The 12,878-nt window shown below is 41.0% G+C and overlaps 1 protein-coding gene across 3 annotated transcripts in view; it reads left to right on the top strand.

The window, feature by feature from the left end:
* cep164 (centrosomal protein 164) overlaps window positions 1–10,031 on the top strand; it is a 134,061-nt gene extending 124,030 nt beyond the window's left edge. For 2 of the 3 annotated variants that reach the window (XM_033049720.1, XM_033049721.1), the window contains 4 exons: window positions 992–1,345; window positions 3,473–3,539; window positions 6,924–7,046; window positions 9,617–10,031. In XM_033049720.1, coding sequence (XP_032905611.1) covers window positions 992–1,345; window positions 3,473–3,539; window positions 6,924–7,046; window positions 9,617–9,713 — 641 coding nt within the window. In that variant the 3' untranslated portion in view covers window positions 9,714–10,031. The remainder of the gene's footprint in view (window positions 1–991; window positions 1,346–3,472; window positions 3,540–6,923; window positions 7,047–9,616) is intronic. The other variant, XM_033049722.1, reaches the window with a different exon arrangement.
* The last annotated feature ends 2,847 nt before the right edge of the window (window positions 10,032–12,878 follow it).

Raw genomic sequence — 12,878 nt, forward strand, 5'->3', positions numbered from 1 at the left:
TAACAGTTGGCTTGCAAGTGGGAGAACTATAATAGATGAGAGATGATATTGGATGAACACTTTATTGGTAAGCTATCCAAGAGTAGTTCCTACTGTTGAAAGGCCGTTTCACCATAGGTATTATGTTAATAGCACAACTTACTGAGTTTTGATGTTGATATTGTCACAACTATTCGCATCTGGTTACAGTGATGTCATGTTTCAAAGTAGCTATTTTTAAAGAAAGCAGCACATACCTCTTTCTCCATGATGATTATACGTGCATAGTCCACCACCTCCCAATGACATTGATAATGTATAATCTGCAATATGCTCCCTGGTCTTTCTATTTGACTTTAGTTTAGTACTCTTCGAAAAAAAAGTCATCACTGAGGCTGAACTGCTGTCAGTAGCAAGTTCCACACTGAGCACCAATAATGGCACCTACGAGATGATTTGACTGTGAGAGAACATTGCAGTCATACTAATCCTACCCTCGGCTGACATTAACGATCGTGAACTTGGCTTCTGGAGAAATGAGATGGAGGTAACCTGATGGTTTCCTCAAATAAACCCAGGGCAGCATGAAAAACTGTGAAGCACCAGTGATCCATTAATTTATCACTGGTAGTGGTCCCGAAACCATCGATCTTTTGTAATTGTCAGGCCCTTTGACCCAATGTACACTTGCCAACCATGCTGCCCAAACTAGGCTTGTTCCACCTGCCAACATTTGGCCTATATCCCTCTAAGCCTTTCCTATCCATGTACCTGCGCAAATATCTATTAAATGTTGTCATAATACCTGCCTCAACTATCTATTGGCAGCTCGTTCCATATACCCACCACCCTCTGTATGATAAAGATGCCCCTCAGATTCCTATTAGATCTTTCACCTTCAATCAAATTGTGCCTTGGATAAAGACAAAACTATTAAGAGCTATAGTACATATGTATCTGTATATGTGCCATGTAAGTTTGCCTCACTGTTTGGTCTGCCCTCTTTATACAGCAGAGTTGATGTCAGAGTGGCCCTTTGCTCAGCATGCCAACATGCAGTACCTCAGCGAGTCCATTCAGAAAATTACGTACGACCTTAACGGTGTACTTTCTGTTCTCGGATCAATGGGAATGCAGCAATCGCCGGTTTTCTCCACAGCACAGGCTTTTACCGTCCCAGCTCCTGGATGCAGTTTGCCTCTGTCGATGTATGATTCCCAGACGAGTGGGTCATTGTTTGCTCCCAACACCGCTCCCTTGTCTTCGCAATGGACCTGGAACAGAGGCACAAGTGCCCCATTCCACCATCCAGCTGCTCAATCTCTGGACGATGCGTTAAGTGAGAGGTGGCGCAAGTACTTCCCAGGTCAGATATTACCCGTTTTTTATTATTCAAGTTATATTCTTGTTTGAGGTTGTGTGGGGTCTGAACTGTCTTTTGGGTGAGACATCTTGACTGATATCTGGCCTGCACTCTTGCATTCTTACATGGATATAAAAGGATCCTACCGCATTATTTTGAAGAACCAAAGGTAGTACCCCCCCCCCCCCCCCCATTACCTATCACAACAGATCACTTCCCCTACCTTTTTTCGTGCTTTCTCCGCCCAACTGCAATCACTCTGAAGAAAGGTCCCAACCTACAACGTCGCCTATCCATGTCTTCTGGAGATGCGGCCGGACCCACTGAGTTACTCCAGCACATTGAGTGAGATACCAGCATCTGCGGTGCATTCTGTCCCTAGGAAGCAACCCTTAATTACGTGGCAAGATTTATCCCTCGATTAATGTCTCTGGAGTGGATTTGATGGTCATTATGTGCTGTTTGAGGGCACTTTTTACATTGATGGTTTTTTGCAGCTACCCTCAAAAATACTACCCTAGCTGTAAAGTGTTTTGGTGTTCAGAGAGATGAAATATGTTATTTAAATGTGGGTCATTTTGTGCGTTCCCTGCAAGTGTTTCCATGTTCAGAGGGGAAAAATGTATCGATAATGATGGAAATGCACCTGTTCTTTTATTACTTTATTTGGAAAGGTTCTATGTTTCCCCAGTTTACAGATCCATTCTGGAAACTTTAGTTCCAATCCATATTTTTTAATCTATCGTGTACCTCAATCATTATTATAATGCCATGTTGAATTTATTTGCGCTTAAGTTAGATTTTGTCGATGCAAATTGAACAATCCAAAAATCTTACTGACCTCCGTGATAATGATGTTTAAGAAGGAACTGCAGATGCTGGAAAATCGAAGGTACACAAAAATGCTGGAGAAATTCAGCGGGTGCAGCAGCATCTATGGAGCGAAGGAAATAGGCGGAGGAGAACTTCTTCCAAGTAGGCATACCTTGAGCCTATTTCCTTCGCTCCATAGATGCTGCTGCACCCGCTGAGTTTCTCCAGCATTTTTGTGTACCTCCGTGATAATGATTGCTTGCAAGGCAAGTGCAACAAAGTGACTTGAAAGGCTGATGAGACGAGGAACTGCAGATGCTGGAATCTTGAGGAAAGCACAAAGCGTTGGAGGAACTCGGAGGGTCAGGCAGCATCTGTCGACGGGATGGACAATGTTTTGGGTTGGGACTCTTCGAATCAATCTGAAGAAGAGCCCCAGCCCGAAAAGTAATTTGTCCATCACCTCCACACGTGCTGCCTGACTGACGCGCTGAGTTCCTCCAGCACCTTGTGTCCTGATTTAAAATACTTCCTTTTTAAAAGGCTTTCTTTTCCTGTATTTTCTTTAAGATGTTTTAAGATTCATTTTGACAAAGTAGTGAAAGAATCCTTTCACTAATGGGTGAATCACGAATTCAGAACATGAACTAAATGTCATCAAAGGAAGAATGAAGGTGATCTTTTCCCCCTGAATAACATAAAGCAATATTGTAATATTAAGTACTGCAGAGGTTATTGAAGCAAAAACCTCTGGTTACATTTTTAAATTCCCATGGCAGAGCCTCTTAGCCCAGGACTTGCAAAATCAATGCAATGCCAAGGTTTTCCTTCCATTGACATTAATAGGGCAATAAAAGCTGTCAAAATTGAATCATCACCTTCTGATTTACCTTGCCTTCTCTATGAAAGTCTGTATCTCTGACAGTGACCTGGTGCAATGCTACTTAATTATCAATTGGAAATACAAGGGGAAACGCATAATGGCAGCTCATCTGCCATCCCTGTGAACTGGACATGATGTGTAAAAAAAGAAAGAATCAATTGGGGAATGAGTGGAGAAAGTAATCGTGCCCAGAAATTCAGCCTAAACAATGTTACTAAAATCATGCTATGTTCTGCCTCCAAGCCACTCCACTGACTTCAGCTGAAAGAATTTCTGAGTGCACTGTGTTGCTGTTTATTTAATATTGCAAGCTGTGGGTGAATTTATAAACAGCACTAACTTTGGTGAAATTTTTTTTAATGAGAATTAATAAAACCTGGGTTTTATTTAGAATTCATGTGTTTATTGCATTTTTTAATGTTCCCTTGTGACAGGAGGAAGACCAACCCTCAGTGGAAAACCAACACCTACTGAGAGCGGGTTGGGATATGTTTCTGCAAGGTACAACCGTTACGTTGGGAGATAGTTTTGCCAAAGTAGTTATCACATAATTATCATTGTGATGATTTTCTTTTGCCTTTGCATGTCAGTTCAATTGTGTAGAATTTTACTATGGGAATTGGGTCGGACTAGATTAATTCTCCAGTTTTGGTCGAAAGAATACTGTTAGAGTCATAGGGTCATAGAGTGATACAGTGTGGAAACAGGCCCTTCGGCCCAACTTGCCCCCACTGGCCAACAATATCCCAGCTACACGAGTACAACCTGCCTGCGTACAACCTCAAACCTGTCCTATCCATGTACCTATCTAACTGCTTCTTAAACAGTGGGATAGTCCCAACCTCAACAACCTCCTCTGGCAGCTTGTTCCATACACCCACCACCCTTTGTGTGAAAATGTTACCCCTCGATTTCCTATTAAATCTTTTCCCCTTCACCTTAAACCTATGTCCTCTGGTCCTAGATTCCCAACTCTGGGCAAGAGACTCTGCGCATCTACCCGATCTATTCCTCTCATGATTTTGTACACCTCTATAAGATCACTCCTCATCCTCCTGCACTCCAAGGAATAGAGACCCAGCAGACACAACCTCTCCACTCTCTAGTCCAGGCAACATCCACATAAATCCTTTCTGAATCCTTTCAAGCTTGACAATATCTTTCCTATAATACGGTGCCCAGATCTAAACACAATATTCTAACTGTGGTATCACCAACGTCTTATACAACTGCAACATGACCTCCCTACTTCTTTACTCAATACTCTGACTGATGAAGGCCAATGTGCCAAAAGCCTTTTTGACCATCCTATCTACCTGCGACTCGACCTTCAAGGAACCATGTACCTGTACTCCTAGATCTCTCTACTCTGCAACATTCCCCAGAGACCCACCATTTACTGTGTAGGTCCTGCTCTTGTTAGACGTCTCAAAATGCAACCTCACACTACTCTGTATTAAACTCCATCAACCCACCTGGCCAATCGATCCAGATCCTGCTGCAACCATCTTCACTATCTGCAAAACCAGTCACTTTTGTATCCTCAGCAAATTTGCTAATCTTGCCCTGTATGTTCTCATAGGTAGAGAAAATCAACCAATGACAAGAGTATAGCGCAAAGTGCAGGAATAACTCAGTGGGTCTGGCAATATCTCTGGAGAAAAGAGATATTTCTGAAGAAGGGTCCCGACCTGAAACATCACCCATCCTTTTTCTCGAGAGATGCTGCCTGACCTGCTGAGTTACTCCAGCCCTCCAGTGGCTATCTTAATTCTCAAGTCTCTCCTTTTTCATCCAAGAACCTCTGGACTTCTCCAGATGTTGTGTCTATGTGCTATATCTTCTTCCATTACGCTGAAGCATTCTATTGAACTAACGTCAAATTTGTCAATGGACCAGAGCTCACAGAATTCAGGCAAATAGATTAAACTGCTGGAGAATCCCAGAGTTTTAAAATCATGGTGCATTACTAAACGATTAGACTTTAATGTTCTTTTGTTAGTGGTCATAGTGGAATTTTCCCCATCAAAATGAGAAATACATCTTTTAAACAAAACTAATTCTACGTGGAGTAATCTTTAACATTGAGTTTGCATTAGAGCATCCTCAATTCGGCGGCACAGTGGCGCAGCGACAGAGACCTGGGTCCAATCCCGGGTGCTGTCTGTGCAGTGATTGTAATTTCTCCCTGTGACTGCGTGGGTTTTCTCCAGGTGCTCCAGTTTCCTCCCACATACCAAAGACGTGTAGGTTCATTGGTTTCAGTAGATTGCCCCTAGTGTGTCGGGTGCAAAAGTAGAATAACATAGATCTAGTGCATGGGTGATCAATGGTCGGTGTGGACTCGGTGGGTGGAAGGGCCTGTTTTCACACTGTATCTAAACTAAACTAATAGGCTATTAGAAAGGTTGTTGCCTTTTGAACCCAAGCCAGATAAGCTTCTCCCGTATAAATGTTCATCCGGTAGCAGATGAGGTAATGTCATGTGAAACCTCCATTCCAATATTGTCATGTTTGTTCAACACCTGAGCATACTACCGACATCCTCTCCTCCTAGTCACTTGATGTCAAAGTGGACAGACGCCTCTTGTGCTTATTCCTGTGAAGAATCAAATTTGCATAACGGCTGTGTTCTCTAATGTACAGTAAGCTCCATTCTCAGTAAAACAAAACATTTGAATATCTCCTGTCGTCTGGCTGCTTGTGAAGCAAATATTGCAGCATCCTGGTTCTCAGACAGCCCAGGTGATATGCAAACAGTAACATTACACTATGCAAACATGCAGATTTAATTAATGTTCCACTTGCAAAATATCAGCTGCACAAAGAAAAATCTGAAATTGTTTTGTTTTATCAAGAGTGAAGTTTCTTTTCAAAGTTTTGTTTCCTTTGAGTGAAATTTTCCAAGGATGGTGCCAGTAAAAACATAGTGAGAAGGAGTAGCTGAAGGAAACAAGGTTTTTGTACATCTCAGGATCTACACGCACTCTTCAGTTTGTTGGCTGCTGTTCAAAATTTTCAGGCACTAAAACAACTAACCATCGAAGAAATATATAGGATAGTGATGCCATATTTCAGTGCTATATTATCTTGAGTGTACTATATGAATAGGCCAGTGTTTATCTTTATCTTTGCAGTATAATCCATATTTCAAGATTCATTTCAAGTCTGTAGATTGATGTTCACTGCATTTATTAACAGTTTTATGTATATGTATATCTACATGCAGGTATAGTTGGCTAAATATCATGCACACACAATAGGGGTTTGGGCATACAGATTCACAATCAGTTTCAGTGCACAATAGATTAGAGTCATAATGATACAGTGTGAAAACAGGCCCCCTCAGCCCAACTTGCCCACACCAGCCAACAATGTCCCAGCTACACCAGTTCCCACTTGCCCGCGCATGGTCCATATCCCTCCAAACCTGTCCTATCCATGTACCTGTAACTGTTTCTTAATCGATGGGATACTCCCAGCCTCAACTACCTCCTCTGGCAGCTTGTTCCACACACCTACCTCCCTTTGTGTGAAAAAGTCACCCCACGGATTCCTATTAAACATTTTCCCCTTGACCTTGAACCTATGTCCTCTGGTCCTCGATTCCCCTACTCTGGGCAAGAGAGTCTGTGCATCTACTCGATCTATTCCTCTCATGATTTTGTAGACCTCTATAAGATTCCCTCTTATCCTACTGCGCTCCATTGAATAGAGACCCAGTGTACCCAAACTCTCCCTGCAGCTCACACCCAGATTGTTTGATATATTTTTGGTTGCTGACTTCATGATGAGCTCTAAATCTGCAACCTACATTTTATGCCTTGTATTGATTTTAAATTACCGTTTTGTTGACATTGATCTAATGAATGTTATTTCTCTCAGCGACCAGGTGAAGTTGTTCCATCAGTCCCACTCTAAAATGCCACAAAAGAATGGTCTTTCTATTCAAGAAGTAATTGCAGCTAATAAAAAGTGGTTGGAAACGTTCAGAAAAGACCCAAAAATGTATCCTTCAAACGATCCAGAAATCATTTTTAAACACTGCTCAAGATGGTTTTTATTTATCACATAAATCATTGATAGCTACAACATGGAAATAGGCCCTTCAGACCACCGAGTCCACACTGACCATCAATCTCTCGTTCACACATATTCTACATTATCCTGCTCTCTCGCCCACTCACCCACACACTTGGGACAATTTACAGTAGCCAATCGTCCCACAAAGCTGCACATCTTTGGGGTTTTTTCAAAATCATTTGAAAGGTGACGGAGGTTCTTAAATCCAAAATTACTAATGTTAAATACAAACCTTGTCTTCAGAACAGGTCAGTAAAGGAAAGGGAAAACTAAAGAAAGTTGTTTCTGGCTGGTTATGATTAAGCAAAAGTGGGTTCTACAATCATGAAATGGATCTTGTATTTCTGTTGTAGCCGGACTGCAGCAGATGTAGCTTCAGAAGAACAAGAAGCCAGTATTATGTTACTGCGTTAATCCATGGATCATAGAAATGTTCGATGTCAAAGATTATCACCAGAAGACTGATGGTTTGATAACTGAGATGGAATTGCAGAGTATAATATTTTTTGAAATATTTATATTGTAAACAATGCGTAATTGCAGGATCCAGAGCCAAGGTACAATACAGACTGCCTCGTGAAATGAATCTTTTACTTGTGTAGATACTTTTTGCTAGTTGTTATCCTTGGCTATATTTGAACTTGTTCAGATTTGTCCAAATAGGCACAGTCTACCCATAATAGCTGGTTAATTTGATGAACTGGGAACAACAGTGGTGCAACTGGTAAAGCCACACAACACCAGAGAGCTGGGTTCGAACCTGTCTATGTGGAGTTTGCATGTTCTCCCTCTGACTGTCTAAGTTTCCTCCGGGTGCGCTAGTTTCCTCCCACATCCCAAAGATATGTGGCTGTTTAGTTTAATTGGCCTCTGTAAATTGCCGCTAGTGTGTAAGTAGTAGATGCAAAAGTGGGATCACATTGAAACGGTATGAATGGTCGGTGTGGACTCTATGCTTAAGGGCCGGTCCCTATGTTGTATCTTTCAATTGGAAAACAATTTTGCTTTGGTAAAGTTCATGGGGAATTGTGAATTAGTTGTGTTGAGGAGGGAAACAAAAAAGGAATGCTTTCCAACAGAGCAAAATTAAGATGATATCTTGATGTGGGGGTACAAAATTAAGAAGGCCAGCCCAGAACACATTCCAATCCTCAAGTCAAGAAGGGATAGACGAAAAAGCTGGAGAAACTCTGCGGGTGAGGCAGGATCTATGGAGAGAAGGAAAAAGGCGACGTTTCGGGTCTTGACGTTTCGGCTCCATAGATGCTGCCTCACCTGCTGAGTTTCAACAGGTTTTTTGTCTACCTTCGATTTTCCAGCATCCGCAGTTCCTTCATAAACAATGGGATAGACAAGGTAATTTTTAAGTTAAATTATATTTGGGATAAACATGATCATAATGATATGAATCTCTTTGAAATATCCCTGAGTCAAGAACCAACAGGAGTCAATTGGCTGAGGAGACCTGTCCCTTGAAGACTATAAATGTGGCATTCTACATCACCAGTGCAAATTCATTAATAAATTGTGAATTTTCTACGCTCTCCTATCCGGTGGAAAACAAATGAGTCATTCTACAAAACAAAAAGGAAACATGTTTTAAGCATCCCCAGACACCGTTTTATTACCATGCCTTGTACAGTTTTCGAGACTCTGTATAACTGCCCTCAGTATAACTGCCAAAGTAATTTCTCACATCTAGTGACCTTCCTGATTCAGGTGGCACATACTTTTGATGGTGCAGATCTGTCACTGTGCTGCCTTCTAAAAAAAATATTTCGCCTGTTTTTGTTTGTACTGAACCAGACGAGTTACATCATCAGTAGACAGGGCTCAGAGGAGGCAAGATGTAGTTGAATTAGCACTGAGAAAAAAAAACAGCCCAAGTCTCTTCAACTATTTAGTAATTATCAGCTGAGTTCCTTCGTGTTGCTAACCTCAGCCCTTCCTTCGTTCCTGGCGTGGCTTCAGTAACCTTAATAAAAGGTGGTAAGGGAATTTGAAAGTGTTTTAAGCTTTAATTGCCCCATTGTTAATAATAGTCCCATTAATGATGAATATAAATGTTCTAAATTCCAATTACAGTGTCTCTAGTTTGGACTCCAATGTACATGGTATATATAGTATAAGTGGTAAATATAGTGCATTCAGAACAAAATGCAAATGCTGGAGGAACTCAGTGGGTCAGGCAGCATCTGTGGAAAGGAATGAACAGCCAACATTTTGGGTCAGGCCCCATCTTCAGACTGAATATAAGAAACTGCGGTTCTTGGGTGACACAAGATGTCACAGAAGTTATTTTGAGTCGGTTTGGTAAAAATATATTTTTTTAATGCAGAACCTCATCGTGCCTCAGGAATCTCTTTTAGGCCATGATGGACCCTGGCATTTAGTGACTGTTACTGGTTTATAGATTGACCTTCCTGTAATTTTGTACACCGCAAGATTTGTGTAAATGTGAAAAGTTGTTAATTTTCCTTGACATACACCGTCAGGTCTCTGGTGGCAGCAGCAAACTCCTCCCCCTTGATGGAAGGTCTCATCCAACTTGGACTGGATGAAAACAACCAAATCCGAGTCTACCAATTCTGAAACGTTCAGGACTCCTCTCATAGCAGCTTCACTGATATTTAGACGGGTGCAGTGAGAATGTGACGCGCTGTGCAAACCAGCCTTAGGCTTCTGAATGAAAAGTGCTATTTGACAAACTATAATAGTATTTAACTTGAATCTGTTATAGTTAGCAATAAAGTATTTTCTATCCAATATTTTTCTATGTAATCCAGCTAATTATTTTTTAGCATGTTATGTGCAATATACCAAAAACTCTGGTGTAGTTCACCATGCTTTCAGCCAAAGCTATAACTAATTAAAGTGTGCATAAAATGCTTTATTTATTTTCAAATTCAATGGCTTGTGTGTGTGTGGGTTTTTTTTTGTGTGTGTTTAATGATGCAGGCTGAGAGTGCTCTGAAAAACAAACCTGATTATGAACGGGGAAACCAGAAGTATCGATCTATGGCTCGGGGAATGATGTCTGTAAGTCCAATCAGTGGGTCATGTTGGTCAGGTCTACAATTCCTCCAGGACGCAGCATAAAGATTTTACTAATTCCCCTGGTGCTTCATTGTCAATTTATATTATGTCAGACAGACAGACAGGTTGTTGTACATGTTTTGTATATTTCCCCAACACCATGCTTGAAGTCACGCTCTCCCTTTGTGAAGCAAGTTTAAGAGCTTTACATCTAACACATGCTATTTTTAATTAGTTTTTAGATTAGACAATTATGTACTCCAATCATTTCCTTTTGCAGAATCATGTTTTGTTACAAATCTAATCCTTTTAGAATTTTGCAGATAGTTAATGAGTGTGGTGGGGAAAAAAATTCATGCTAAAATTATAGGCATAATAAAATAATGATGCTGCCATTTAAAGAGAATGAGGTAACATTGTCATCCTCTTTGCATGTATAGGCTCTCAAATCTTTAGTGTTTATGTTGTTTGCTTCCAAAGGTTTTGCTGGTAACTTTCTCACTCTGCAAGAAATCTTTGTCAGCCATCTTGTCTTAGTCCTAATTATTTTGTGGCCTTGCTTCAGGAGCGCTGGTCAGACTGAACAATTTGCATGAATCAATTATCTCAAAACCTTTCCTAATTATGATGTCTTGCAGCGGGCTATTTTGAAGTCTTTCATCAAGGTCTCATTTAGTTAATCTTCCCTCAAAGCTTAGTTTAACTGCTTTTTATCTTCACACATTTTCAACATCACCAAAATTCTCTCTGCTTAGGTGTTCAGACTACAAAAGTAAATTACAGATAAAATCAGAATAATACATCATACAGTAAAAACACTTCTGATTTTACTGTGCTCTCCATTAGTCAGTGGCTTTTTAATTATGGCCTCCCACCACACTGACTTTCTCTTGCATTTATCTACAATAACCTCTTGATTGCTTTTCTATGTGGCCACAGTTCAATTAAACAACCATTCTTTGTCTACTTTATTGCATTTTAATCTTAGTTTCGTTTAAAGATATAGCATCAAGACAAGCCCTTTAGCCCACCGAGTCGACTATTCACACCAGTTCCATGATATCCCGCTTTCTCATCCTCTCCTAACCCATTATTAGCATTTTAAAGAATCCAGTTAGCCTACAAACCCGCACGTCTTTGGGATTTGGGAGGAAACGGGAGCACCCAGAAGATCCCTGTGCGGTCACAGGGAGAATGTACAAACTCCACACAGACAGACAGTGCCCAAGGTCAGGATTGAACCCTGGTCTCTGGGGCTGTGAGACAGCAGCTCTATCAGCTGCCTCCCTGTGCCACCCTTAAACTGTATTGTTACTGTCCCACCGTTTCCCGAACGGAAGCAGACTCTCTGAATTTTGATGCCTCTGACTATGCATCCTGATTCCAAATCTATAAAATTAGCAGAATTTGTTTCTTTACCATATTTATAGTATAGTATATATGTGATGATGAAATGTTAACCCACTGTTTCCTTATTAGACAATGCTATATCGGTCTTGGAGATATAAGGAACTACATATAGATGCTGGAATCTTGAGCAAAACGCACCATGCTGGTGTATCTCAACGAGTCAGGCAGCATTGGTGGAGGGAATGGACTGGCGACGTTTTGGCGACCCTCCCGACTGAGTCTGAAGAAGAGACCTGACTTGAAAAGTCGTCTATCTATTCCCTCCACAGATGCTGCCTGACTCACTGGGTTACTCCAACACTGTGTGCTTTGCCATTCAGGACTTCCTAACTTTGTGATTTGTATTTTCTCAACACCACAGAATTTGACAAACATTAAAAATCTATACAACGATAAAATCTGAAAATGTAGACGGATAACTTTCATCATCTTGCCTTTAATGTTAAATATCTTTTGAAAAGACTGGTAAAATTCATCTCTATTCCATTGGTGAAGGGTTTCACAGCAGCTGGGGAGGGAACTGTTTCAAGGCAGCACAGTGGTACAGCGGTAGAGTTGCCACCTTACAGTGCCAGAGACCAGGGTTCGATCCTGACTAAGGGGGTTGTCTGTGCGGAGTTTGCACGTTCTCCCTGTGATAGCGTTAGATTTTCTTAGGGTGCTCCGGTTTCTTCACTCATCTCAAAGATGTGTAGGTTCGTAGGTTAATTGGGTTCTGTAAAATGCCCCCTCTGTGTAGGATGCAAAAGTGGGATAACATAGAACAGGTGTTCGGGTCATCGATGGTCGGCATTGACCCGGTGTGCCGAAGGATCTGTATCTCTAAACTAAAAAGATGAAAATCCCGATATCTGAGTAGCTCGCTCCTGAGGAATGACCTTTCGAAAGAACCACCAGTATAATATTTTGTCAGCTTTCAATCTTTCAGCATCTCCTGTTTAGGAATACATACAACAAAACTTTAATTTCCTGGTCTTTTAACTCCTGAATGCTGTTCTGATGATATGCTTTGTCTGTTTTAAGAGCAGTATTTTTTTTCATAACTGCCTGTCGCCCTCGTGGTGATACGAGCAATGAATCAAACCCAAGTTTAATCTTCAGAGAAGAATGAGAATTCAGTCACCAGTCAGCGATAGATTTTTATTTTTATTTTTGTACATTTGAATTCCATATTTCTATACCCATTAGAAGGGATGGTGTTCATGTGTTGGTGCTACTACAATGAAGTGGATGCACAACTGCACATGCAGTTTTCATAAATGCATATTTGGGAATTTACAAGTAAATAGAGAAGCACTAAGTGGGACCCGT

Source organism: Amblyraja radiata, chromosome 33 (assembly GCF_010909765.2).
Source record: "Amblyraja radiata isolate CabotCenter1 chromosome 33, sAmbRad1.1.pri, whole genome shotgun sequence".
NCBI lineage: Eukaryota > Metazoa > Chordata > Chondrichthyes > Rajiformes > Rajidae > Amblyraja > Amblyraja radiata.